Here is a 27,845-nt window from a genome sequence, read left to right as displayed (position 1 = left end):
ATGATTAGCTTTGTGCGGAGTCAGGACCCAGGCACATTCGTTCACCCAGGGCAGGGCAGGCCTTTGTAAAATGACCCGGGTTTGGGCTCACGAGGCAACAAGACCGAAGAGGCGAGAAGGGCCTGGAGAGGGGTCCGCATCCCCGCCTTCTGCGCGCCTGGGGTCACCAGCTAGGCTGATGCAAGACACCCGCCCGCCCTCCCCACACAGCATCTAATAAACAGCCGGAGGACTGAACGACAAACTTTATTAGAAACGCTCCTCATTCATCAGTCAAATTCACATTAAGGTGGGGGGAGGCAGTGCCGTCTGGGGCTCTGGAATCCCACTGCTGTGGCAATTTCCAGTTAAAAATGGGTCTGGGCAGAGAGCTTCAGGAACACACGAGAGATGCCCAACGGTGGCTGCAGCGGCAGCAGCAGCAGCGTCCCCGGGAGGGGGCCAGGCTCAGGGCAGGCAGAGAAGGGGCCGCCCGCGTCCACCCTCCCGGTTACAGGGCTGCCCCTGGGGCCCCCAGCTGATAAATAAACAGCACATCACACACACACTTGAAACAGAAACAAACTTGTACATGTCTCCTAAAGTGAAAAAATAATTCGCTCCAATAAAGCTTTGCGGCAGCCAGGCACCTCCAGAACGGACGGCTGCCTAGAGACCCTCCCAGCACCCCAGGAAGGCTCCCCAGCCTGAGGACATCATCCACTTGGGCGGCACAGTGCCCCAAATTCCCCCTTTAGCACCTTTGGACTAAGTACTGCCCTCACCACGTTCCTCTTTTACAATGCAGCGTGACTTAAGATACTACTACTACTACTACTAAGGATACTCTCTGTCCCTGGGGTGAGTTAGACTCAGCTTCCCTGAATAGAGGTGCCTGGGGGAGCCCGAGAGCTGCGGGTCAGCGGGGGGACAGAGGGTGCTGAAGGGGAGAGTAAACAATGTTCAGAGAGGTAAGCTGCAAGGGGTCCAAACACTGCGTTGTCCACTTGCCAATGCTGCAGTTGGGCATCCCTGGGGAATAGCCTTGCAAAGGGGCACAGAGTCCTAAAGTGTCGAGGGGTGGGGGCCCGGGGGGCACCCGCATCAAGCTGCTTTCGTCATTCATTATTCAGAGGCAATTTTCTCCCCGAGCCGGCCAGCTTCCCCGGCCCTGTCTGCACCAGGGCACGCAATAGAAGTGCCTCCTGCCCAGATGTTCTATTCATTCTCTCCAAGAAGAGAAGAAGAAGGAGACCGGCTCTCTGAGCAATACCGGTGGCCGCTGGGTCTCGGTGGACGGGTGGGATCTCGGCTGGGCGCAGGCTCCAGGCTCATCACGGCCACCAAGGAGGTGCCTGACTTACCAAGGCCGCAAATACTGTTGGCAAGAGACGCTTCGTTCTCCAGGTTGGGAAAGGTGTCCTGGTCCTTTCAAAGAACTGTGTGTCCTGGTGCTCCTTCCTGAAGGTACTGCGTGACCACGAATGACAGGCCCTGCTGGCTGTGGGTACCCACTGCTGCTCCGCAGCCTCACTGGTACTGCAGATAGTTTTTGAGAGACTGAGGCAGGGGCAGGGCGCCGATGTCCTGTAGGCGCTGGCGGCCCAGGGCCAAGCGGATGGATCTCCGGCACAGGTCCATCAGCGGCAGGGGCTCGGCTGCAACGAGAGGGGCGAGTGGATTAGTCTTGCTGGTGCCCTCCACACCTACTTTCCCCTGCCTACCCTCTGCCCACTGGTGGCACCCCTGCTCCTCTGAGCTGACCTTCAGGGCCTGGGGGGCTCCTCCTCCAAGAAGCCTCTGGTTATATTAGCTGGGGGCTTAGAGCAGTGTTTTTTTTAGACTGGTTAGGCTAAAGAATCATGAAATCAATTTATTGGATGGTGACCAGCAATGGAAGGAAGGAAGGAAGGAAGGAAGGAAGGAAGGAAAGAAGGAAGGAAGAAAGAAAAGAAAGATAAAAAAGAAAGAAAGAGAGAGAGGGGAAAGAAAGAAAGAAGAAAGAAAGAAAAAGAAAGAAAGAAAGAAAGAAAGAAAGAAAGAAAGAAAGAAAGAAAGAAAGAAAGAAAGAGAAAGAAAGAGAAAATGGAGAGCAATGAACAGAGCACGGGTGAGTATCACTCCGTGAAAGCTTTGTCTCTGATGTAAGGAAGTGTTCAGTATGTCTCAGTGGAAAAAATACTTCTCGCTGCAGGTCATGATAAAAATGAAAGCTTCTGACCTGGGAAGGGATCTGCAGTGGGCTTTCTCTTAGAAGCTGGTTGGGCTTGGGGAGGTTGTTTGAAATTCCTGTGAACCCTCAAACTTCTCCTGTAGTATCTTTTGATGATCAGCAGAGGGATGCATTTTCTTCTACTATCCAGTTGTGAAAAATTTTATGAATTAAAATCCATAAGCCATAGAATCTCTGGATGTAGAACCAGGTTTAGTTTTGCTGTCAACATGTTTATTAAGCTCTTCCAGGCCTTCTGATTGGACCCCGAGATGAGATGCAGAGATAACTAAGCCAAGACCAGAGGCAGCCCTTGAAGTATTCTCTAACTGGTGAATCATTGTAATAAAGTATAATATACATGATAATTCCTAAATGCACAGGGGACAGAAACTGGGCAGTTCCTGTGGAAGGACTGGTTAAAAGCTTCAAAGAGAGGATAATTGAATGAGGGTTTGAAGGGTGAATAGGAGTTTGATGTGATGTTAGGGAAGGGCATGTTCTAGGCCAAGAGAACAGGCGAAGGCAGAGAGGCATAGGACAGGACAGGCTGGGAGGCCCGGAGGGAGAGGAGAGGTGTTGGTCTGCTGGATCAAGAATGAAGATGGTGGTGGTTACATGTCTCATAAGCTTGTACATGTTCCCCAAGAATACAGGAATGTGCTAGAAGCCTGAAGCTGCACCTTCACACTTATTTTTTTAGTAACAGAATAAGTGAGGGGTTAAAAGCATTCTGTAGGGCAGCCCGGGTGGCTCAGCGATTTAGCGCTACCTTCAGCCCAGGGTGTGATCCTGGAGACCCGGGATCGAGTCCCACGTCGGGCTCCCTGCATGGAGCCTGCTTCTCCCTCTGGCTGTGTCTCTGCCTGTGTGTGTGTGTGTCTCATGAATAAATAAAATCTTTAAAAATAAATAAATAAAAGCATTCTATAATGTACTAAGATGCAATCAAACCACAGGTAGTAAATACTAACATGAGAGTTGTCACAGGAATAATATCATAAGGAATGGGAAAGTGGTCAAGAGTATGTTTTATGGAGATTTTCATTTATTGGAGCTGCAGGGTTAATATGGAGAGCCATTACAACTAAAGCAGGGCTTGGCTGGTGCCTGGAGGTCACGTACCAGAGCGTATCCAGCTCTCCTTCACTGGAGGTTAGGCTGTGTGGAGTATTGTGGCTTTAGACACTCTCGCCTCCATATCCTCTTTTGACCCTCATACAAACCCTCACAGTTTGGATGAGGCTTAGGGAGGACTGGGCATCCTGTTTTTTCAGGCCCAGAGAGCAGATCACTCACCGCCAGGCACATGGCTGCACACCTTGCCTAGGCCAACACTTGACACCTCTCGAGGTTCCCCCAGCTACACCCCTGTACCCAGCTCTCTTTCTCCCTGTCCCCGGCCTGGTTCTGATTCAAGCTTTGCACTGCTCCCCAAATCATGCCTCTGTGAACAGCCCCCTCCCAAACCCAAATCCTCCTGCCTAATTGTAATTACTTTTCAATTTTTACTTATTTATATATTTTTAAATTTGAGTACTGCTGACACACAATATTATGTTCGTTTCTGGCTCATTGTAGTTAATGTTTATTGAAGACTTTTTATGGGGGCGCCTGGGTGTCTCAGTCAGTTAAGCATCTGACTTCGGCTCAGGCCATGATCCCAGGGTCCTGGGATCGAGTCCTGCAGCAGGTTCTGTACTCAGCCAGGGAATCTGCTTATCCCTCCCCTGCTTGTACTCATTCTGTCTCTCTCAAACAAATAAAATCTCTAAAAAAAAAAAAAAAGAAGAAGAAGAAGAAGACTTAGCATGTGGTCAGGTGCTGTCCTAAGCTCTTTATTTGCAGCTGTTCACATGCATGTATGTATCAAACTCATATCACAACAGCCCTCCGGGGTAGGATTATTATTATGACTATTACTATTATCCCCATTTTGAAGAGGAGGGAACTGAACCCAAGGACACACAGCTGGTGAGTGCCACAAGGTGCTGGTCCCCACTTGTGGCATGTTGGTGGAACACAGGCGGGCACCGTACCCAAGGTGTACTGACCGGAAGTGGGCTCTCCTTCCGCTTACACAAACGTGGCAGGGTTTTCAACACTGTTCACTTAACAATGAATGGTCACAGGGAGACTGCAGACCTCTTACAGGACGTGACCCTGACTTACCTGTCTTAGGACCTACAGCCCTCAGTCTGCACCCATCACAGGCAGGTGGCCCAGAAATTGTCTGTTAAAAGAACAAACTGATGTTCTGCTTCGGGGCATGTCTTCTACAGATGTGTCAAGCAATTGGAATAAATTAATCTTACCTGGCAGCATTTCCATCTTAGCTGCCCACGCACCTGTAGGTCCCCTGAGAACAGGGCAGGTTTTGATCATCAGGAGGCTTGTGGTGAGGATTCAGTGAGAGCTAGAAAGTGTGACACACTTAGCACCGTGACCAGCACGTAGTGGGTGTTCACTGTACGCCACTTCTAGCTATCCCCTTCCCATCCGGGCATTTGTTCGGTTGCCCTTTATGAGGCTGAGCCTGGGGAGGGCTGGTAACGAGGTGCGGTCTGGCTGGGAGACCAACAGTTCCTTCTCTGAGTGAGAGGAGATGGGCTTGCACTTGGCGTCAGGGCAATTTTGAGCTGATGATCACTGCCAGAGCGGGAGAGCTTTCAATATTTTAAAGCCCTAGGCACACATTAGGTCCTCAGTGCCCCCAAATGCTAAACCTTGGCAGCAAACCCAATTCCCCATGTGTTCCCTGCCCAGTTAGGGGCTGAGGAGAAGGGAAGAACTCTGTTTATCATTATTCCTCTGCAGTCACAGAAATCAATCCAGAGCCCAACTCTAAAGGAAGCGAGAAAGGGGTGCGGGTGCTGGAGTTCAGGGCACGTCTTTGCTCTAAGCGTGATATAAATCCTCTCTCCTCGGTTCAAAGGGCCCTTTAAACTGACAGCCGCACAGCAATGCCAAGGTGCACAGAGCAAGTCCTCGCTGCAGCTGTGGAATTTCCAAAGCTCCGGGGATGCCCAGTGTCGGCTGGGCCCACCCCCTGACTCCTCTTTTCTGACTCCCCTTGGCTTTGGAACCCTTCTTAGAACTGCCAGATGCTGAGGCTTAGAAATGATCGACCAGGTGGGAAGAGAAACACAGAATCTTTCAGCACAGGAGGCATTTTCTGAGATGTTTTCCAACTAAAACAAAAATGAGAAAGGAATCCTTGTTCCCAAAAGTGGATATCCAAGTGGCCAGTAAGTATATGAAAAAGTGCTCCACTTCATGAATCATCAGAGAAGTGCAAATTAATGTCATAATGTGACTGTCCTACATGCCCACCAGAACGGCCAAAATGGAAACAAGACGATAGCAAGTGCAGACAGGGATGTGGTGCCACTGGAACTCTCCCGATGCGGAGAGCGTGCAAACTGGCACAGGCCCCCCGGAAACCTGCCGCTGAACCCGGCCCGCGGCTTCACTCCTGGTGCACGCAAGGGGTCCAAATGCACATACACGAATGCTCACAGAAGCATTATTTGTAAAAGCCCCAATCTGGAAACAACACTTCTGTCCACCAACAGTGGACTGTAAAATAAATTGTGTATCTTCGCATAGTAGAACACTGATCAGCCATGAAAAGGAAGGACCCACAATTACGGGCAAACACGTGGATGAATCACAAACATAATTTTGAGTGAAGGGAAAGTATAGTTTGTGTGACTTCACTTGTAAAGTTCCAAAAACAGGATGACGAAGTTAGGGCGGTGTTGCTACTGGGCAGGAGGAAGCTCCTGGACGGTGTGTGTGTGTGTGTGTGTGTGTAGGTGTTACTCTGCTCTTTGAGTTCTGGCCGTACCGGTGTGTTCAAAGTTTGTAAAAACCATCAAGCTTAGTCACCTGAGATTTGAGTACTTTCTGCCTATTTATATTTCAAAAACACATTTACATTAATAAAAATAAAAAGTCACTGGCTGAGTTAGGAGGGTCTCCACTCCCTGGTGGGTGGGTGTGGATACAACACGAGCCAGGCATCTTCCCCCAACCCCGGTGGGGTAAAGTGGGGAAAAGAGGCTGGCTTGGAACCTGTGCTCCTGCTCCCATCACCAGGGAGCCAGAGAGTTGGCTCAGCTTCCTGGGGCCACATTTTTCTGCCCTGAGAAGTGGGGACAGCAACACCTCCACCACGTGTTGTGATGATGGTACGACAAACATGCTCCTTGCCTGAGAGGCTTTCTCTCTACAGTATGTCTTATGTCAGGCCTGCAGCCCAAGAGGTACCTTTAAAAATAGTAATGATTTACTTATTGTGGTTCTAAAAATGCCTCAGTGCATCGTCCTAATTGACAACAACACTGTGCTCTTGATGAAGATTTATTGGAGCCGGGGCTGAATGTCTGGTTCCATGCTAAAAATATCACAAGGCAATCATCTGCAAGGTTCTACAGTGACCTGAATTTTCCATAATTCTCCACCACGAACTCCCTGTACAAGCTCATGTACACCATGGAACTTCTCAGGGACTCTGTTTTGCCGTCAATGAAATGGGGGAAGTTAGATCATCTGGCTTAGACGGTCTATGTCTGTGATGGAAATGTGAATAGTGGAGATTTCACACAGGGACTGGCGGCTGAAGCAGCTTTCCTGGGCCCTTTGACATCTCCTCTGCCTGCGGCAGGAGATATTAAGACATGAGTCACTACACTCTACTCCACCTCTATACTCTATATTTTGAAGAAAGATCAACATTTTAAGGTCCATTGGTGAAATTCTTTTGCAAGAGTTTTAGACAATGGTCAGCAGATGGGGGAAGGTTTGAGTGACAGCCCTGAAATCTGATTCTAGTAGACCTGGGTACCTAGGTTTTCAGGAAAAGAAAGGAGAAGACATGCACATGGACAAGTGCACACACGTTCTGTGTGCCATACACTGTGCTAATCACTTATCCATAGACTGTGGTTTTGGTGTCGGAAGACTCAGAGAATGGCCTCCATGCCTCTGGGCCTTCCCTCATGCTGCTCCTTCAGCTGGAAGACCAGCTGCACCACCTTCCACCAGAAGCTTGCCTCCCTTATAGGAACCAAGCCAAGTGTCACCTCCTCCCCAGTGACTTGGTCCTTGCCCTCTGCATCTTCATCCGTCAGGTGTCACTCCACTTAGTTAATTACACAAACAGACAAATATATCATTACCCACTCACTTCCAAAATATATAGCATCCGTGGACCCAATTGGCCCTGTCATGGTCAAGAGCGACCTCAGCTCACATCTAGAAAGCATTTAGAATCTGGATGCTTCTCTGTTTCCCCAGCAAGAAGGGTTGTGACTGCAGCTGGGACATGAGCAGTGTTTTCTGATGAACTCTGTGCCAACAAGCGTCACTGGCACAGATGGGCTCCACAGCGCAGGCCCACATTTTTCCCTGGGATAGTGAGTGAGCAAGTCCCTTTATGCGCATAGGAGTGCTGCACAGCAGAATGGTCCTAAATAATGCATGGCCTTCCCTGGCAACACTGCGGAGTGAGGACGTGGGAAACCTCCAAAGGGGAGGACCCAGAACAAAGAGTGCTAGAAAATGCCACCGGAACTGCGTGGGACTGGGCTTAAGGGGCAGCCTGGGCCACATGTTTATACCTGTCCTGTCCCAGCCGTGTCTCTCCAAAAGGGTAGAAGAGATGTGCACATGTGTGCATGCATGTGTTTAAAGGACCTGACAACAGTCCTGGAAAGCAAGAAAGACAGTCAGCAGCCTAGATGTTTGGGTAAATTCTGGGAAGACATAGGCAGGTGGGGCAGGATGGGGGAAAAATCAAGCAGGGAACTGGCAGTCCTGTGTACCAGGGGTGGATGTGGCTCTCACCAAGGGAGCCCTAGAGAGAGAAGCCCCAGGCTCCAGCAACAAAGGGCCGACCGGGCCTGGAGCAAATACTGGGGTAACCTCTTGGAGAACCCTAAACTCGGCCTGGGGGGCAGCTGAAGCCTGGGTTGGCTGTCTGCGGGAGGTCTACACCTCTGGGGAAGCTGCTGGTCGGCGCTGCGGCTGAAGAGAGATGCCCAGAGGAGCACGAGCCAAGCCTTCTCCACTGCAGAGGGCATGGTGGCCGGTGGGAAGGTGCTTCTATCCGGATGGAGTCCCTGTGGGCATGGCCCACCCACCGGTCCCTGCCCAGTACCCTGCGGGAAGGTGGACCCAGCACAGAGGCCTCACTAGAAGACCCCATGGCACCCCTGGGGCACAGGGGAACTGCACTGTAGGGCAAAGAGCAACCCCATTTCAGACTCTAGAGAAGAGCCTCTGCCCACCCAGTCTGAACATTACACGGGGATGTACTCCAGCAAATGAAGAAGGAACCCAAGTAACAGGACGCCACGAGCTTCCAGGAAAAGAGGAGAGGGAATGGAGCATGGACGTGAAGGAAGGTAGAGTGATGGACGTGAAGAGCCGTTAGATCTCCTGTCTATGGCCATCGTTCCTCTCAAGTGCCATCCCCCCATCATGCTCTGTGCCCATCACCTCTGACCCCAGCCCGCAGCGAGTCTCCCACCGTGCTCCCTGGAACCGCAGCTGTACACACAGAAAGTTGCACCCTTGACTTCTCTGAAAGCTCCTCCAGCTTCCTCCCCCAGACTCCACTGCCCTCAGCCTTCCGTGGGGCCGTCTGTGCCCTCAGGCCCAGGAGGTAGGGCAGGACTTTTTGCTCCTTCTTGCCACATTCGCTTTGCACCTGCCATCTGCTTGTGAGAAGTCTCTGGAGCTCACACCGCTTGGCTCGGATCCTTGTTGCTGTCATCTACTGACTCTGACCCCTTGTTTGTCAGGGCTCTGGCCTGGCCTCCCAGGTCCCTGCTGCACCCGCACCTGCGGCCCCCCAACCCCTGATGGAAGCTTCCATGGGTACAACCTCTCATCATGCAGGCTCCTGGCTCTGGACTGCCTCATGCTCAGAACATGCTCTTCCACCCCGCTGCCTACCCCTGGGCCATGCCATGGAGCTTGGCCACATCTCTAAATGCCCATCCCAGCACCCCAGTCTCTGACCACTGGATCAACCATCTCCACTGTGGCTGTCATTTCCTCTCAGAGAAAACTCTAGGCCACAGGACACTCTCGTTTTGGCCCCAACCCATCAGGATTCCTTTCCTTCACCTTCCTCCTCACCCAGCTGAATGATTCACCATCCCCAGAGACAAAAGGTATGGAGGCCAGCGAGATGGGTAGCTGGTGAGTGGCTGCAGGCAGAGAATGCGCCAGAAGAGGGAGCATCTTAAGCTCGGTTCATCTCTGTTCAGTTCCACTTCAGGGCCTCCTCACCCCGACCCTGCAGTGCAGCTGGGTGCAAAGCAGCTGAGCAGCTGGCAGCCCTGGGCTCCAGCTGGCCTTGACCACCAGCTGGCAGAGTGGCTTCGTCTTCCTCCCTGGGGCCTCAGCCCCTACCAGTGTGGCAAGTGGTTTGGCAAGAAGGCTCTGGGTCCCTTCCACAGCTGAAGAGAAATCACATCTAATCCTTGCAGTGAAAGGACCCTAACAGAACCCAATCAAATTAGGATTAAGTGTACATGAAAAAGGGAATAGTAAGGCCAGCAAAGCCTGTGAAATAATTGTTAGATGAGGCCTGGAGACCTAGGGCTGTGGTTCCCAAGCTGCTGGCAGAAGCCAGGTGGGCTTCCTGCGGGAGGTGGTGGTGAGCCAGGCCCAGAAGTGCTGGCTGGCCATACCTGCTGTATTATCAAAGGCAGGGCGGACTGCTCAGAGGCACACTCAGGTTTACCAAGTGAGGCTGGTTTTAGCCACAGGCTCACAAGAGCACTGTCGAAGGAATGAAGAATCTGATGATCTGAATCCTTCATCTGAGGGCCTTTGATCCAATGGTGTTCTCTGTCCTCTTGGCCACGATCTCAGCAGAGCTGGGGCTGCCTGTCTGCTTACTTTCCACTCTGCCCTGGTCCTGCCAAAGCCAGCAGGTGGGTGTTAGCTATTGCCCTCACCCAGCTGTAGGAAGAATGAATGGCTCTAGGCAGACACTGGAGGATGGGTGTGTGGGGGGAGTGTGGGGGGGGGAGGACTCAGGCCTCCCTAGGGGTTTGTGGCCTCAGCTCCTGTTGGGCCTCCTCAGCCACGACAAAGCTCTTTGTGTTTAGGTTGGGGAGGACTGGGGAGATGGGAAGAAGTCCCATCACTTGCCCAGACTCAGAGCCTGGAGAGAAATCCTAGCTCAGCTTTTACCCTAGTACAAGGCTAAGGCTGGTCTCTATTGACAGCAAAGTTGAAATATCCCTGAACGATGAAGATATCTTCATCGGCCCATTCTGCAGATGGGGGAAACCAAAGCATGAGAGCATCAGTGTTTTAGTCCAAGTCTTCTTAAGAAGGGCTTGGAGGGATACCAGAGTCCCAGTGTCACTTTGTGGACTTTTAGGATAAAGTCTTATCCCTCTGGTGTGATGATGAATCACACATGCATGCATTCATCATACTTCTACTTACAAACTTGCTTTGCAAGACCTGAGTAGGTGGCTGGGCACACAGGGGCTCACGGGGCTACAGAGAAGAGACTGGAATAAATGGTGGCAGCCCAGACAGGCTTGTGTTTAATAGCAGGAATTGCATGGGGCGTTGTGAGAGCCAGGAAGAGGGGCATCTAACCCAGCCTGGGGGTATCTGGGATGGCTTCCTGGAGAAGGCTGCAGGCAAGAGAAGTTTAGAAGATGAATAAGAGCTCTACTGTTGAGTGAGGATGCTTATTGGCTCCCAAAGGTGGACCTCTTAGATGTGTTCAAAGAATATCATTTATGTAACATTGGGAAAAGATCAGTTTTCTCAAATGACACTTTGAGGGAACAATAATCAGTGGTTGAAGAAAATCTAGTCTGTTAGAATAAAAAGTCAGTGTCCTCACCTCACTGGGTATAGAGGCTGCACCCTGGATTTTAGCCAAGTGTCCACGTGGGTGACCAGGCATGTCCCAGGGATGAAAGCACACTGTAAAATGGTATGTGCCTCACTCTTCTGATGAAAGCATTTCCAAAAAGGCACATATCCCCTTCCAGTTTCATGTCTGTGAATTCTGACCAGAATGATCAATATTGGTATTCCTGAAGCCTGAGACACTTTCATTTTGGAGGAGAACTAGAATGACTACGTACCTCAACTCAACAGGCACTTAGCACCTGCTATTACCTGAGTCAGGGACAGTGTCACTCCACCTTTACCCCAGGTCCAGTCTGGGACCCTAGTGAGCCATCCACAGACCAGCAGCGTCAGGTTCACCTGGGAGGGAATGGGGGATCTCAAGCCCAGAACAACTGCATCAAAATCAGCCATTTCACCAGATCCCCAGTGATTCCAACAGGCCTGCTCCATGGGTTTGCCCCAAATATATCCCAACACCCAGCAGAGAAACCAAATACTTATCCCGGCCCATCATCCTCACCACTGTGCTTCTCTGGTGGGTCCCTGTCCTGGGGGCCATGTCTTAGGCTCCTAAATTCTCCTCTGCCCTCCAAATTGGCCCTACCAGCAAGCCCTTCCATGCCTACTTTCTAAACATCTCTGATCCACCCTGACTTTCTATCTTCACGACCAGCCCTCTGACTCCACCATGAAAAGCAGCCTCCTGAGGGTCTCCCCGCCTCTGCCCTCTCCCCAGCCAGCACGGCTCCCCCACTGTGCTGGGTGAGACTTCCTCCTGTCTCCCAAATAGCCCTCCCCCACAGAGGCCTCTGAGCGGTTCTCGTCATTATGGTGACTCACCTGAGGAGTTTATGGGACAGCCCCTGTTGGAAATGCTCTGTCCCACTGCCAGATGTCACTGTCTAATTTTTAGTTTGGGGAATATGATTTCCCTACCCCTCAACCTGTGATGAATCCTGGACCACCCTGAATTGTTCTAGAATCATTTCTGTTGTTGGTGCTATCTTCACTCCTTAGTCTGTGGGCTCCCACAGGTAGGGACCGGCTCTTGTCCTTGCCACCCAGCCCTTATGGCTCTGCTCTGGACACCATGGGCGCTTGGTCTGTGGGAATGACCAGGCCGGTGTCTGGAAGAGAGGATGCAGCTGCAATAAGCCTCATCTTTACAAAGGAAACTGCAGCCCAGTTCTTCTGGTACAAGGAATGAATTAAAAAAAAAAAAAAAAAAAAAAAGGTAGCCCTTTTACTTTGCCCTAAGCCAGCTGAAGAACCCTCCAGCAAGGTCCCCACCAGGCAGACAGAATTAGTAACACACTGCGCCAGTTCCTCAGTCTGGTAGAGGGATGTTCCTGACTCAGCTGAAAAATTTCCCAGAAAATCTGACTGTTTTCAACTTGGAGCTCGCTCTGGGGAGCTGCACGATGGCTGGACATCCTGGCTTTGGCTGAGGACAGCCCCTGGTCATGCGGGGAGAGCCTCGGGGAGGTGGTGGGGGCAAGGGCGAGGCCTCTGGCTGTTATCCACCCTGCACCATGGATCATCCCAATGTCCCCAGAAGTTTTCTCTGCTACTGCAGTCCTGAGAACAACCTGGCTGCCCATACGGATACTGGAAGAAACACATCCTACAGGGGGGCGACCACAGAAGGGAACAGAATGTTCCTGCCGGGACAGCTGGTGGATGCCCCATCTGGGGCAGCGTTGGGGTCCTCAGGGATGGGTCCCCCTCCTCATGATGCATCCTCTTGTAAAGAAGAATAAGGAGCGTGGGTACAGCAGCACTTCCCGACCAGATAGCAAGACTCACCTAAAGCCATAGCAGTGAATACAGTGTGGTATTGGAACAAACTAGAAAGTTCAAGAACAACTATAAATAAGTCATTGTTTAGACATATGTCTCTAAGTGAAAAATCCATAAGGAACAATATGCATAAAATTCAGAGAAGGGAAGGTTGGCAGGGATGAACAGGGATGGAGACGGAGGTGCCCAACTGCCGATGCTCCCTCCGGTCCTTGGCTCAGGGGATGGATTCACGGCAGCATTAAGGTATAAAGAAGTAGATACCTAAATAAGCATGTTAGAATGAAAGGGGCTTTGCATGGGAGCAATGATGGTGCATTACAAGTAAGGATCACGTTTAATCCAATTCTGTGTATCAGAGGTTCTGTTAAAAGCCAAAAAAGAGAGAGCAAAAGTGAGAGAGAGAAGTCGCAGATTGGCCTCTCTCTGGCCAGAGGCTTGGCCAGAAGACGAGTTACACTTGAACGGGAGCTGATGAGTGATAATGGAGTCACTCTTGCCTGCCGAGAACTCAGCAGCGCTTGGGGGAAGGCACAGCTGGAAGGACGGACAGACGGCCCAGGCCTGGAGCCGACTTCTGGCTCTAAGTGGCCAGCTGCTTCCTCCATGGAAGGGGGACGATGCCTGCCTCGGGGGGTGGGGGGCACAGGGTGTGAGGCGAGGGGCACAGGCTCAGGCCCTGGTGTAGCTGGGCGATCACATGTGACAGCTCCTCTTGTTTCTCTTGCTCCTTTATTTTTTTTTTAAGGTTTTATTTATTTATTCATGAGAGACACACAGAGAGAGGCAGAGACATGGGCAGAGGGAGAAGCAGGCTCTGTGCAGGGAGGCCGATGCGGGACTCGATCCCAGGACCCCGGGATCACGCCCTGAGCCGAAGGCAGATGCTCAACCACTGAGCCACCCAGGCGTCCCTCAGTTGCTCCTTTAGAACAAAGGGAAAGCAGGCAGCTGGCGTGGAGAGCAGGACAGACACCCCTGAAGGATGCCTCCACGTCAACGACCACAGACAACTCTGACCCCGGAGGAGGCCACAGCAGCTCCTGCACCAGGAAGCCTGGGTGCGACGCTCGCTCCCCAGAATCCCACACTCTGGCCCCGTCTGTCAGCCCCTTCTATTTTGGGGATATTCCTTCCAATTTTTTCATCAGAAGCAGAAGCATGAGGAAAGCCATGAGTGCTGATCTATTTATTTTCAAAGCCTGCCTTGGTGTTCTGCTGGGCTCTTTGGCTGGATTTCTGGCAATAGTAATAGTAAAAATGCAAACAGTCGTGGCGAGGACGTACGCAGCACTTCTCCTGTCAGGAGATGCTCTAAGTCTTGCTTTCTTGTCTCCATGCGTGGAGATCCCTGAATGGACTGGAGGCGAGTCCCTGGCCCAACAAAGCCCAGCCATGGCTGGCAGGCAAGCAGGGACATGTGGCACAAAGGACTCCGCCCAGCAGGGGACAGCTACTAATGGGTCATCCAATCACCGGATCCCACCTGGGATTTGGCCTCAGGAATTTGGAAAGAAGGAAGCCAAAGCCGACTGCATGAGAGGGCCTCTCCTCTCTGGGAGCAGCAGCACCAGCATCCCCTCTTGAGGCAGCCCTGGGCTGTGCGCCCTGCAACCATTGGGGCTCACTGGCAGAGTGGGCTCCTGTTTTCTAGCAAATAGCCAAGGTCAGGCCAACTTCCTTCCACTTGGGAAATGTCATCACTCCAGCATCTTGCTAAACAGCATGAGCCCCCGGGGTTTCATATGAAGGCCTTCTAATGGACATACTGTGTTTATTTGACCTTTCCAAGTGTGAGCTCAGAAACAGGCCCAGAGGAGGGTGGTGGAAGCTTATTTTTCTAAAGTTAAGCAAAACTGATGAATAAACTGAATTCTTGGATGGAGCCTGCCTAGTTTTCTCAGCCTGGCTCCCTGCTCCTTTAGTGAGAGGATCCAAGGAGCTCAAGAGGAGCCCCGTATTTAGGGGAGAGCCTGGGAAGAGAAGAAGTGTCCAATGAAAAGTGGTAAGTGATGAGATCTGTAAATATTTTCTGTGTGGAAAGAGCCATGATATGGCCTAAGAGCTAACAAATTTAGAAATGACTGCCCTATTGCTGTTTCTCATTTCAAAGCAAATGGCTTCTTGCTTTAGGTAACTTTTTAAAAAGTTAATGATTAGTGCCTGGGTGAAAACCACTTGCATTATCACAGATATGTTAGGATTTTAGAGCGGAGGCTGCAAACTCCGATGCCTAGGGGACAGGGGATACCTAAATGACTGGCAGGAGCAGGTGTAAGTGGTGGGTATGGAACATGGGGGCCTGTGGACACCAGAGGACACACATAAGCTCTAGCTTTGGCTCCAGGCAGGAAGGCGGGCCTGGTATTCCAGATTTCCTGCTCTTAAAAACATAAACTAACCCTGAAACCCAGATTTTTATGTGACAGTTCTGTGTTATCTTAGTATGGCCAAACAAAATATTTCTTGGCCCAGATGCAGACCCAGGCTAGCAGTGAAGCTCCCCGACCACCCTGTCAGAATTTACCACCTGAGGGGCAACCCATCCTCATAAACCGCCAGAAGGTCTGATCCAAACGCGGAGGCACAAACTCAATGGGATCCAGTGCCTTGCTCACTGTTCTTCCGTGGTGAGGATGTCTCTAGCTACACTATCCATAATCACATGTAAGAAATCCGCACTGCATGAAAACCCAATCCCACTCTTCATGGTCTCTTAGCATGGATACTGAGTATCCAGATTGGAAAGATCTCACTTGCTTGGACGCCAAAAGGCATCCACTCCTTCTTCTCACCCAGTTTTCCTTGTGTAGATACCAGGTTGGTGAAATGTACAATCCACCGTGAGGGGTCAGGACACCTGGGAGTCAGGGGACACTGCAGGGACCACCACAGAGTAACAGTAATAGCACCACCACCACTACCCCGCCACTGATAACAATGTGGATACAGAGCTTGCCCCAAGTGCCAGTCACTTGCCCTTTGGTAACTCCTTCAGTCCTGATAGCATCCTATGAGGCAGGTACCATGCTTATCCTCATTTTAGAGCTGAGAATCTCAGGCACAGAGAGGTCATGTGACGCCCAAGGTCACCCAGAAGTAAAGGGCAGAGCTGTCCGCTCCAGATTGTGTTCCCCACAAGACACTATTTAATCCCCAGAAGACTGATATATTTGGTGTAAAATGCCCATATCTATTTTGCCATAAAATCAGACACCTTATTTCTTATTTTACTCCAGACAAGGGGTAGCAGATGGTGGAGGTTTATGAACAAACAGATTAGTAGAGAAAAATGACGGACAAAAGTAACTTTTTTGTTAGCGTGAGCTGGAAAAAGGCAGGAAAATATCTCAGTTTGGGTTATGGCAAAACCAGTTCCCTAAAGGAACTTAGGTTGAGAATCCTCTTGACCGATCTTGCAAGTTGCCAAGAGACTAGATCTTAAATGGTCCCACCAGCGAAAAGGAAAGGTAACTAGTGATGGAGGTGGTGGCTTACCCTGCAGAGGTAATCACTTTCGGATATGTTGGGGTCTCAAATCAACGTGTGGTGCGCCTTAAACTTACACAATGTTATATGGCAATTATATCTCAATTAAGCTGGGGGGGGGCTTGTTTCCCAATTAAAGTAATAATAGTGCACACCACTACCACTACCTAAGGCGAGCAACCGCCCTCTGCTGGGTCCTGCATCTGGAGACAAATGTTGTTTCCCAGTGAGGAGAACAAGCACCGAGGCTAAGCTGCTGGCACAATAGTGCAGAGCCAGCAAGTGGGGGACAGCTCTGCTGTGTATTCACTGCGCTTTTATCAGTTACTCCCCGGGGAACCATGGTTCTTGAGGACCCGCTGTGTGCAAAGCCAGGTGTCAGGGGATCGGAAATGAATCAGGCACCCTCAGTTTGGGGAGCACATAGTTTCCTGGGGGTTGTGGGGGATGAAGGGAGCTCCCCACGGGTCGTGCTCGGGGTGAGTGAGTTCACCTGGGGAATACATTCTGCATGAGCACAACTGCCCTGTTGACTGAAGTCTGGTGACAGCTTCCTTGCGATCAATTTATTTTTTTTATTTGAAGTGAGCTTTACATAACATAAAATTAACTGTTTTAAAATTTATAATTCAATAGCATTTCAAACATGCACAGTGTTGTACAACCATCACCTCTATCAAGTTCCTAACCTTTTTTATCACCGCCTCCCCCAAAGGAGATCCTGCACCCATTATATAGTTACTGCTTCTGAATTCCTCCTTCCTCCAGCCTCTGCCAACCACTAATTGGCTTTCAATCTCCATGAATTTATCTATTTTGGATATTCCATATAAATGGAATCATACAACATATGGCCTCTTGTATCTGCCTTCTTTCACTTAGCACAGCGTCCTTGGGGCTCCTCATGTTCTAGCAGGTGTCAGAACTCCATTCCCTTTTATGGCTAAATAATATTTCATTGTCTTCATGCACCACATTTTGTTTATTCATCCACTAATGGACATTTTGGGTGGTTTCTACCTTTTGACTGTTGTGAATAGTGTGTCTATGTATATTTGGGGACAAGCTTTTTTTTTGAAGATTTTATTTATTCATGAGAGACACGAGAGGAAGAGACACAGGCAGAGGGAGAAGCAGGCTCCCCATGAGGAGCCTGATGTGGGGCTCGATCCCAGGACCCCAGGATCACAACCTGAGCCAAAGGCAGACACTCAACCACTGAGCCACCAAGGTGTCCCCCTATTTTCATTTCTCTTGAGTATGTAACAAGGAGTAGAATTGCTGGGTCATATGTTGATTTTACGTTTAACTTTTTGAGGCACCACCAAACTGTTTTCCACAGTGGCTGCATCAATTTACATTCCCATTGGCAATTTCCCCCATATCCTTGTCAACGCTTATTTTTAAAAATGTGAATTTAGTTGGACAAGATTCCTGGAGTGAGAGACAGAAGACCCAGGTGTCAGCTCTGCCCCAAATTCACCCTATTAGGAGCAGCCCACATTTCTAGTGTGTGTGCTGCACCAGGCACTCTTTTAAGGACTTTCCAAAAATTAGCTCATTTAATCCTCACAACAACCACCGATATCCCCCTTTACCGATGAGGACAGTACATCACACGGAGGTCACAACCTGCCCAAGACACGCAGCTAGAGAGTGGTTGAGGAGGGATTGCAACCCTGGCAGTGTTAACCAAGGTTCTAAGCACCGCACACCGTGCCTCTCTGGGCTGCAGTGCTCAGCCTGTGTGAGGGCAGAGGGCAGGGCTCTGGGCCCAGCAGCGGAAGCTTTCTGCCAAACGCATGTTTAGTTCTGTAGAACCCCAGTCTATTTAGCGGAGGACAGAAGGGAAGTTGACAGTGAAGAGTAGGCTCTCAGGTTCCGCCCTTGAGACAGGGTCTTGAGGACTTCAGAGGAACAGGGTTTTGGAACTCTCTTCCAGGATCCACGATTCTGAGACGTGAACAATAAAACAAGACCTCAGATTCCTGCCCAGTCGTGTATTAGTTGATATGTCTTACAAAGTATGTTGTCTCTTCTCTGAGGACCTTCATAAACACCCTATTTGCTATCAGGGTGAATCATTCCAAAATCACACTCAACGATTTATGAGGCCCTAAAGGACGTCTGTTTCCTAGGATAGAATTTTCAGGAACCGGGGAGATCCGATTTCAGGGAAGTGCAAACCGGAGCCCCTTTCCTGTCTTGTCAGTTCGATCTTGAGACCTAAAATAATCACCAATTATTGGGCACTTACTATACGCTGGGCCTAGTGCTCAGAATCTGTGACACAGCATCTCCCTTAACCCTTGCTACGACCCCTTGGGGGAAGTGCTACAGATTCACGGTCCCTTATCCAAACCCTGGGCCCAGGCGGTTTCAAAATTGAGAGAGTTCCAGAGTTTAGTAATTAAGTTGCATGTGCCTTGAATTGCATAACATCCCTGTGGTCTGGGGCAGTGCCTGCAATCAAATACATTAATATTTCTATAGTGAACCCTCTGAATATTCACACTGAGTGAAATAAGGGATGACTATAAATAGGCTCACACCCGTTCAGATGGAGTCTGGCTGCCAAATGAGCTTGCCCCCAACTTAGGAATAAAGTTTTGGTGTTCAGGCCATAGTCCTGCATGAGGATCTTTATTTTACAGAGAAATGAGGCTCTGAGAGGCTACGTGACTTGCTACCTGGGGTAACATGGCCTGTGAATACCGGAGACAGATTATGAGCCAGAAGTCAGTCTTTAGCACCCATGTCTAGAGCCACTTTGTGACATGGGGAAAGAACACAGATCTCTGGGGGCAACAGCTGAATGTTTAAATCCCTGCTCTGACTTCAGGAACTGTGGGATCTGGGGAAATCATTCACCACTGACCTTGAGCTTCTGTGAGGTCAAGGGCTGGTTTTTTAAAGATTTTTATTTTATTTTATTTTTAAAAATAGTTCATTTATTTATTCATAAGAGATGGAGAGAGAAAAGCAGAGACACAGACAGAGGGATAAGCAGGCCCCACACAGGGAGCCCGATGTGGTACTCGATCCTGGGATGCCAGGACCACGCCCTGGGCCAAAGGCAGGCGCTAAACTGCTGAGCCACCCAAGGATCCCCAAGATTTTTATTTATTCATGAGAGACAGAGAGAGCATGAAAGAGAGGCAGAGACATAGGCAGAAGGAGAAGCAGGGGAGCCCGATGGGGGATCCCAGGATCCCAGGATCCCAACCTGAGCCAAAGGCAGACACCCAACCGCTGAGCCACCCAGGAGCCCCAGGGCTGTTTTCAAATATGCCAGCTGTCCCCTTCCAGGCACAGGACCAGCTTGCCCCTTCCCTACTCATCTAAAGTTAGGTGTGGCCGTGCACCTACTTTGGCCAATGAGTGGTCAGTGGACGTGCTGTGTATCACTTCCCAGGGGAAGCTTCAGGAGCCAACATGTTCACTGCTGCCTTCTCCTTTGCATCGGTGACTTATGGGTTAGCCCTTTTGCCCTGGACCCGAAGGATGCAAACTTTGCAGAATAGAGCCTCTGGCTGACCAGTGACGGGCACTCAGCAAGGGCAAAAGTCAAACCCCGGTTGTTTGAAGTCAACGATTTGGGGCTGTCTATTAGCGCAGCAAGATCTGGCCTACCCGGGCTGAAATAGGCTCCTTCTCTCTATAAACCAAGTGACGGGAGGCCTGAAGGAGGTGGCACCCGGGGAGCCCCAGGGCCAGCGCCGGGGCAATGAACATCAGCTGGGTCCTCTCCCCTCCTCGGGCTGACTTCCCCAGCTGTAGGGAGCGGGGTGTAAGAGTTCCCCTGCTCTGTTTCCGTGAGGAAAACTGCTTGTTAATACCATGAGGGATTAATGGGAAGGATTTTGTGGGCGCTTACTTACGTATCCAGCCATCCATGTCCCTCACCCCACTGTGGCTTTGATGGGGTTGTGGGGGGAGGTTGGGGGCACAATCCCAGCCCTGACACAAATGGCCACTGAGGACTCCGGGTTCCTGATGGAAGTGACAGCTGGGGATCAAATATCCCCAGAGACAGGGCTGCAAAGGGCCTGTGTGTGTCAGGAGGAGGTCAGGAAGGCCAGGCAGCCTGCTGACAGCTGCTGAGCACAGAGAAGGCACCATCTCCCCCAGGAGGGGCTGCCGGGAGCCCACTCAGGCCGACAGATGGAGGGAGTGAGGCTGACGGGAGGAGATTCTCTGTGATGAAAATGTGCAGTTGCCACGGGACTTGCATTAAGACCCCATTTAGCAACACCGATTAAGGAGCTATAAATAGCACCTGGGCTCTCTCACAGGCCATAAAACACACTTCCCTGCACTGCTCCCAGCCTGCAGCCTGCCCTGCTTAATTGGAGCTCAAAATAAAATACCTGGAAGGCCACTTTTTGATGGAAAGCCCTTGTTGTCATAGTGACCAGTTGCTGGGCTAGGGATGAGCCAGAGGCTTGATACAGGGCTGCTGAGGCAAAGGTGGAGAAGGCTAAGGAGGAGGAGGGAGGGGAGGGGAGGGAGAGGGGAGGACGCACTGACAAAGGTTACTATGGTAGTCTGGAACACACATCAAGAAGCCAGTGGCTCTAGCAGCCTACTGTCCCAGTGACTATAAAAACTGGCAAGCTCAGCCATCGCCTTTTCCAATGATGGCAGTGAGGACCACTGAGGCAAGGAAGTGGGCCTGGCTGGCCTTGGGTAGATATGAGAAGCAGAAGACTTGAGTTTGAGTTCTGGTTCGGTCACCAAACAGCTGGGAGACCTTGGGCGGGCTTCCTACTTCTCTGGGTCTCCAGTCTTTGCCACCCACAACAAGGGACCAGATGAGAAGGTCTCTAAGCTCTACAGCTGAACTCCCACGTGTCAGAAAGAATGAAGAAGCCCCCAATGTGCTGAGTCACCTCCAAGACATATGAAGTGAAGGGGCACCTGGGTGGCTCAGTCGGTTAAGCATCTGGGCCTTTGCACGTGCTGTACCCACCCCTGAAATGCCTTTCTCAGCCTTTCCATCTAGTAACATCTTAATTTTTTAAAAATTTTTTAATTTTATTTTAATTCCAGCCACTATACAGTGTTATGTTAGTTTCAGGTGTATGATACAGTGATTCAACAGTTCCATACATCACCCGGTGCTCATCATAGCAAGTGCTCTCCTTAACCCCCATCACCTATTTCACCCATCCCCCAACTACCCCCCCTCTGGTAACCATCAGTTCTCTATACTTTTATTTTATTTTTATTTTTTTTAAGATTTTTTCTTTTTTAATATTTATTTATTTATTTATTTATTTATTTATTTATTCATTCATTCATTCATTCATTCAGAGAGAGCGAAAGAGAGGCAGAGACACAGGCAGAGAGAGAAGCAGGCTCCATGCAGGGAGCCCGACGCGGGACTCGATCCCGGGTCTCCAAGATCACACCCCGGGCTGAAGGCGGCGCTAACTGCTGCGTCACCCGGGCTGCCCCAGTTCTCTATACTTTTAAAAAATATTTTATTTAAATTCAATTTGCCAACATATAGTATAACACCCAGTGCTCATCTCATCACATGCCCTCCTTAAATGCCCATCACCCAGTTACCCCACCCCCCCCCCCACCTTCCCTTCTGCAACCCTTTGTTTATTTCCCAGAGTTAGGAGTCTCTCATGGTTTGTCTTCCTCTCTAATTTTTCTCCATTCAGTTTCTTCCCCTTTCCCTTATGGTCCCTTTCACTATTTCTTATATTCCACATAGGAGTGAAACCACATGATAATTGTCTTTCTTCGACTGACTTATTTCCCTCAGCATAATCCCCTCCAGTATATGGCTGAGTAATAGTCCGTTGTATATACAGACCACATCTTCTTTATCCATTCATCTGTCAAAGGGCATCGTGGCTCCTTCCACAGTTTGGCTATTGTGGACATTGCTGCTATGAAAATTGGGGTGCAGGTGTCCTGGCTTTTCACTTTTCACTACATCTGTATCTTTGGGGTAAAAATCCAGTAGTGCAATTGCTGGGCCGAGGGTAGCTCTATTTTTAACTTCTTGAGGAACCTCCACACGGTTTTCTAGAGTGGCTGCACACGCTTGCATTCCAACCAACAGTGCCATAGTAACATCTTTAAATCTCAACTCTGATATCCCTCCTTTGTGAGCACTTCCTAGATGCCACCGCTTCCCCAAGCATCTGTCACTCTCATCCCTGCACTTCCTAGAGCACTTGATTAATCTTATCTCACCGAATTATCAGAATCTGTGTGGCTGCTCCAATAAACCAGGAGCTTTTTGAGGCTGGGTCTGTGACTGGTTTCAGAGTGTTATCCCAGGCCCTAGCACAGAATGCTGCTCAGTACAAGGCTTTGCATCTCTGAGGGATCAAATGCACACAGGGCATCCATTCCAGATGATTCCCTGGGGTTTATTCCTTGAAAATCAAGTCTCTGCTTTCACTCCACCCCCTCCCTTGGCCTCATTTGAATGTGCTGGGAAAGTTAATTTTTAACATTAGTCTGAGCAAAACACAATTAGGAAGGGATGCCCCGCAGCCAGAAATAATCACAATAGATGAACCCTGCAACACACACAGCGAGGGGCCTGCCCCACTCTTTCGCCTGACTAAAGAAAAATGATTTTGTGGACTATTCAAGGCAAAGGTGTCATCTGGGCCTTCACCTCGGCTGCCTTCCTGCCTGCCTACTGAGGAATCCCATGGTAATGAGCCACAGAAAGGGGCTGCCAGGTAGAGGGTCTTGGCTCTGCAACTTAACTGGTTGAGTGGCCTTGGCAAACCCCTGACTCTCACTGGTCCCCATCCATAGCACAGGGGCTTGGATCAGGGTCCCTGAGGCTCTGTCCATTTGAAGTCTCTGTCTGGAATTTTAAACATCAGTCCAGGAAGGGCAGCACCATGAGTGAAACCCACTCTCGACAAATAAGATCTCTGAGCAAACACCAGAGACCAGAGGGGATGTAAGGCTGTCCCAATAGTTACAGGAGGATATCACATGCAAGACACACTCCTGTGGGTAAACCCAGAAACCTAAAGAAATACCTTCATTTCTCCAGGTCTCTGATTGAAGTCATCATTGAAATGTGTCTTCAGGGGCAGCCCGGGTGGCTCAGCGGTTTAGCGCCGCCTTCAGCCCAGGGATCCTGGAGACCGGGATCGGTCCCACGTCAGGCTCCCTGCATGGAGCCTGCTTCTCCCTCTGCTTGTGTCTCTCTCTCTCTCTTTCTCTCTCTGTGTCTCTCATGAATAAATAGATAAAATCGGGAAAAAAAAATGTGTCTTCACCCAGACTGCCCCTTGTGGAAGGCAGCGTGGGGAGCAAAGCATCCAGCTGCTATTGAATGAAACGCCAGAGGCAACCAAGCGACGTTATCAGAAGGATACCCTTGATTTTCACTCTGATTCATTCGAATGATCAATCATTTATAAACTTTCATTCAATTAATCCTTATGTTCATTACTAATGGATTTTTGGTAGGCTTGCCTCCAGCATCTTTTCTCTCCTCTTCAGATTCCCTTGAAGACCGTGTGTTCCCAAGACTTTGCCCCATCCCGGCTCCCCCAGGGGAGACTGACTGGGGCTCAGCCAGTCAGCACATTCCAACCCAGTGATCACAGTGATCACAGTGATTGGTTCGTGAGTGGGCATATGATGTAAGCAAGGCCAATTAGTATGCATTCCAGGACTTGGGCCAGGCAAGGTGGATACAAACATGCTGGCTCCTGCAAGAGAAGGAGCCAAAAGGTGGCCCCAGTGGCTCCTTGCAGTCATCCTGGGACTCGAGAAGGAAGACCCTAATCATGGGGCCTCCAGAATGCGTGTGTAGTAGGGGCTTGAGAGTGGTGATCTGTGGGATGGGAGATCTAGGGATCAGTGGGGAATCACTGTCCTTATTTAGATGGTGTCATTTCGTGTAGTATGAGAACCTAAAACCCCACGAAGTACCCCGAAGGCACCATTAGGCACAAAGGAAGAGCTGAGAAATGAAGAGAAAGAAACCTGATCCTGGCACTGGTGTTTGAACCCTGGATGTAGGTGAGGCTGAAGCCAGATTTATCCAAGTACTAGTCAGTGATAAAACCATACACATTCCGTTTATTAACATAAGGTGCTTTGGGTCAGATTTGCTGTTCTTATAAGAGAATACAACTAATAAACTACCCTTACTGGGTTAGGCCTTCTCTAACCCCCTGGACTTGAGTTCTTGGATTATGATTGGAGGGAATTCCTGATGGAGACACCATCATGGGTGGAAAAGGATCTCCAGTCCAGTGAAGAAAGGCAGGGGGTGAGAAAGGACCTTAAGAGTCCTGGAGTCAGAGAAGATTCTAGAGAGGTAAGAAACTCATGGTGGGGCACACCACACACTTAGAGGAGAGCCCTGGAAAGCTCTCCTTGCCTGACACTAGTTTTTCCACTGGTGCCTCAAGATCCACTCGAGCCTTCTTCCCTCAAATTCAATGCAACATTAGAAAGACAAGGGAGTCAGGGAATGTACAAGTTAGAAGGATTTCCAGGGATACCGGTCCACCAGGCACTGCACAATCAAGGATCTGCTGGTCCCAGAGAGCTGAAGTGGCCAGGGCAGGTCACAGGCCAGGACCCCTGAGCCATGGTGTCCCTTCCACTGACCCACAGCTGTTGTCTAGCTAAGTCTTTGCTCTTCTCACTCTCCCTCCTCTGCTATGTGAGAGCTCGGCCACCAGGTGGCGATGCGGAGTCACCGCATATCTGGTGGAATTGAGGTCAGTGGCCATCATGGGTTTGCTTTCAAGAAAATAGATCTTTATTCATCTTTAAAGGTAATTAGCATACAAAACTATGAATAATTTGAGTATAACTCCGAAGGCAAACCAAAGAATTATAACTGGGGCTACCTACATTGTCTCTTCTCTACTAATTATTTGCCTCTTTCTAACCTGGCCAGTGAGAAGAGAGAAGCCAGGCATTGAGGTCAGACAGGCCTAGCTTTTTTTTTTTTTTTTTAAAGATTTTATTTATTTATTCATGAGAGACAGAGACACACACACACACACACACACACACACACACGCAGGCAGAGGGAGAAGCAGGCTCCATGCAGGAGCCCGACGTGGGACTCGATCCCGGGACTCCAGGATCAGGCCCTCGGCTGAAAGCAGGTGCTAAACCCCTGAGCCACCTGGGCTGTCCCCAGCCTGGCTTTAAAATGCAGCTCTGCGGGCAGCCCCGGTGGCTCAGTGGTTTAGCGCCACCTTCAGTCTGGGGGGGGGGGTTCCTAGAGACCGAGGATCAAGTCCCACATTGGGCTCCTTGCATGGAGCCTGCTCCTCCCTCTGCCTGCGTCTCTGTCTGTGTCTCTCATGAATGAATGAATGAATGAATAAATGAATGAATGAATGAATGAATGAATGAATAAATAAATATTTTTTTAAAAAATGCAGCTATGCCATAGATAGAGTAGCTTCATGTCTTTGGCAGGTCATTTCTCTATGAGCTCAACTTATTCATCTGTAGCAATGGGTTCGTTGCTACTATAAATAAGCCACTTTTTTAAAGATTTTATTTATTTATTCATAGAGACACACACAGAGAGAGAGAGAGGGGGACAGGCAGAGGCATAGGCAGAGGGAGAAGCAGGCTCCATGCAGGGAGCCTGATGTGGGACCCGATCCAGGGTCCCCAGGATCAAACCCCGGGCCGCAGGCGGTGCTAAACCCCTGCGCCACCGGGGCTGCCCTAAATAAGCCACTTGTAAAGGAGAGTTTCATCGCTGCATTCTCAGGGGCCTGTATAGAGTAGGGTTTCAGTGAACCTCCTTGAAGGAAAGGACCTGGAACCTAATGAAGTGCTTGACGGAGAATAGCAAGTACCCAATGACACTCATTACTAGAGGCAAAAAGGGAAGTAGGTCTACCAATAAAATTATAGGCCATGGTCAGTAAGAAAGGAGGCCTTGTAGGGAATATAAGAACTCACCGGGAAGCTAGAAATCACGGTGTGGCAGTGGCTCCCCACTCGCTAACTACTTAAGGCTGATGCTTTTTAACCTCACTGCACAACGTTCCCTCCCACCAGGTACCTCGGCTCTGAAACCCTTCTGGAAACCTCTGTGCCTTATGTCTCTGTGCCCTCTCTGGCCTCGCCTGCGAATAAGAGGATAAACAGTCCCTAAAAGTACGGAGCTAAAAGAAGATTCTTAGGGAACTGGCTCTCTTCATCTAACGCCATCTCTGGGGCTGATTTTCCAGGCTCATGGCCTCATTCTCTCCATCTGCAAAACCTGCAGCTGACTTGGATGGTGCCCACATCCCCTCCAGAGGTGGGGTCCTGGGAACACCCCTCCCCCTCGGGCTGACAGGCCTTCCCAGGGGTGCAGAATTCCCTTAACTTCAAACCTCCTCAACTCTAATGGAGCAAATTATGTGATGCTTTATTTTTCCCAGCTTGAATGGGCAGAGCTAGCACCTCATAAAGTGACAAGGGAAAATATTTGGCTGGTTTCGTAAACCCGGGCCACAAAGGCTCACTTGTGATGGGAGGCCCTGCCCATCTGGGCAGTGAGGTCCGCAGACACCACTGCCCGTCTGACACTGGCCACCTGTGTGCAGACCATGAGGCCTGGCAGGCTCTCAGCCCCACCAGGCCATCTCCTCCCACGCACTTCCCGACCCCAAGCTGCCAAAAACAACGCCAGCCATTAGCTGTGCACCGGGCATCCTCAGGGGCATGCCTGGGAGGCCCTCAAAGAAGCTTCTGTGGACCGGTCAGCAGCAGCCACCGGGAGATGTCTGCGGTGTGTCCGGGTCACAGTCTGGCCCCAGCAGGCTCCCCTCAAGGAACCCACCCACAAACTTCCCGCCTGCAGACTCCAGTGCTTTCCAGCCTCCCTGCCTCTGCTCCTGCCATCCCGCCTGCCTGAAACGCCTCTCCGGCCCTCTCCCTTGAGCCCATTCCTACTATGTGCCAGCCCTGCACAAGGTCCTCCTCCCAGGGGTCCATCCCTCTGTAGCTCTGCACCCACAGGGGCCATGGCTTTCCAGAAGCTGACAGCACTCATTGCTTGCACCCTCATTAGATAATTAATCACACCCTGCTGGGGGTGCCTTTATTATTTAATGCTGGCATTATTTCACTGACACCTCATTGATCTGAAACAGGGAAAGAGCTTTTTCAACATCAGTGAATTTTTCTGATCAATTATCCCCCTTTTTTTTAAGATTTTATTTATTTGAGAGAGAGAGAGAGAGAGAGAGGCGCAGAGACACAGGCAGAGGGAGAAGCAGGCTCCATGCAGGGAGCCCGATGTGGGACTCGATCCGGCCCTCCAGGATCACGCCCTGGGCTGAAGGCGGTGCTAAACCGCTAAGCCACCGGGCTGCCCTCAAATATCCTTTTAAGTACCACCCTACTTTTAGTTTGGGTAGGAATTTTTCTAAAATGCATTATGCCTTCCTCTTTAAAATTGTTTTCCGGTTTTACTGACACGTAATTAACA

At 50.1% G+C, this 27,845-nt stretch overlaps 1 protein-coding gene across 1 annotated transcript in view; it reads right to left on the bottom strand.

Annotated features, from left to right (window-relative positions):
- Nucleotides 1-233: 233 nt before the first annotated feature.
- Nucleotides 234-27,845, bottom strand: part of SPSB4 (splA/ryanodine receptor domain and SOCS box containing 4) — an 80,168-nt gene continuing 52,556 nt past the window's right edge. Inside the window, exon 3 of the mRNA XM_041734491.1 lies at nt 234-1,637. Coding sequence (XP_041590425.1) covers nt 1,510-1,637 — 128 coding nt within the window. The 3' untranslated portion in view covers nt 234-1,509. The remainder of the gene's footprint in view (nt 1,638-27,845) is intronic.

The sequence above is a fragment of the Vulpes lagopus genome, chromosome 19 (assembly GCF_018345385.1).
Source record: "Vulpes lagopus strain Blue_001 chromosome 19, ASM1834538v1, whole genome shotgun sequence".
NCBI lineage: Eukaryota > Metazoa > Chordata > Mammalia > Carnivora > Canidae > Vulpes > Vulpes lagopus.
The sequence above is the reverse complement of the archived record's forward strand: the minus strand, read 5'-3'. Positions and strand labels throughout refer to the sequence as shown.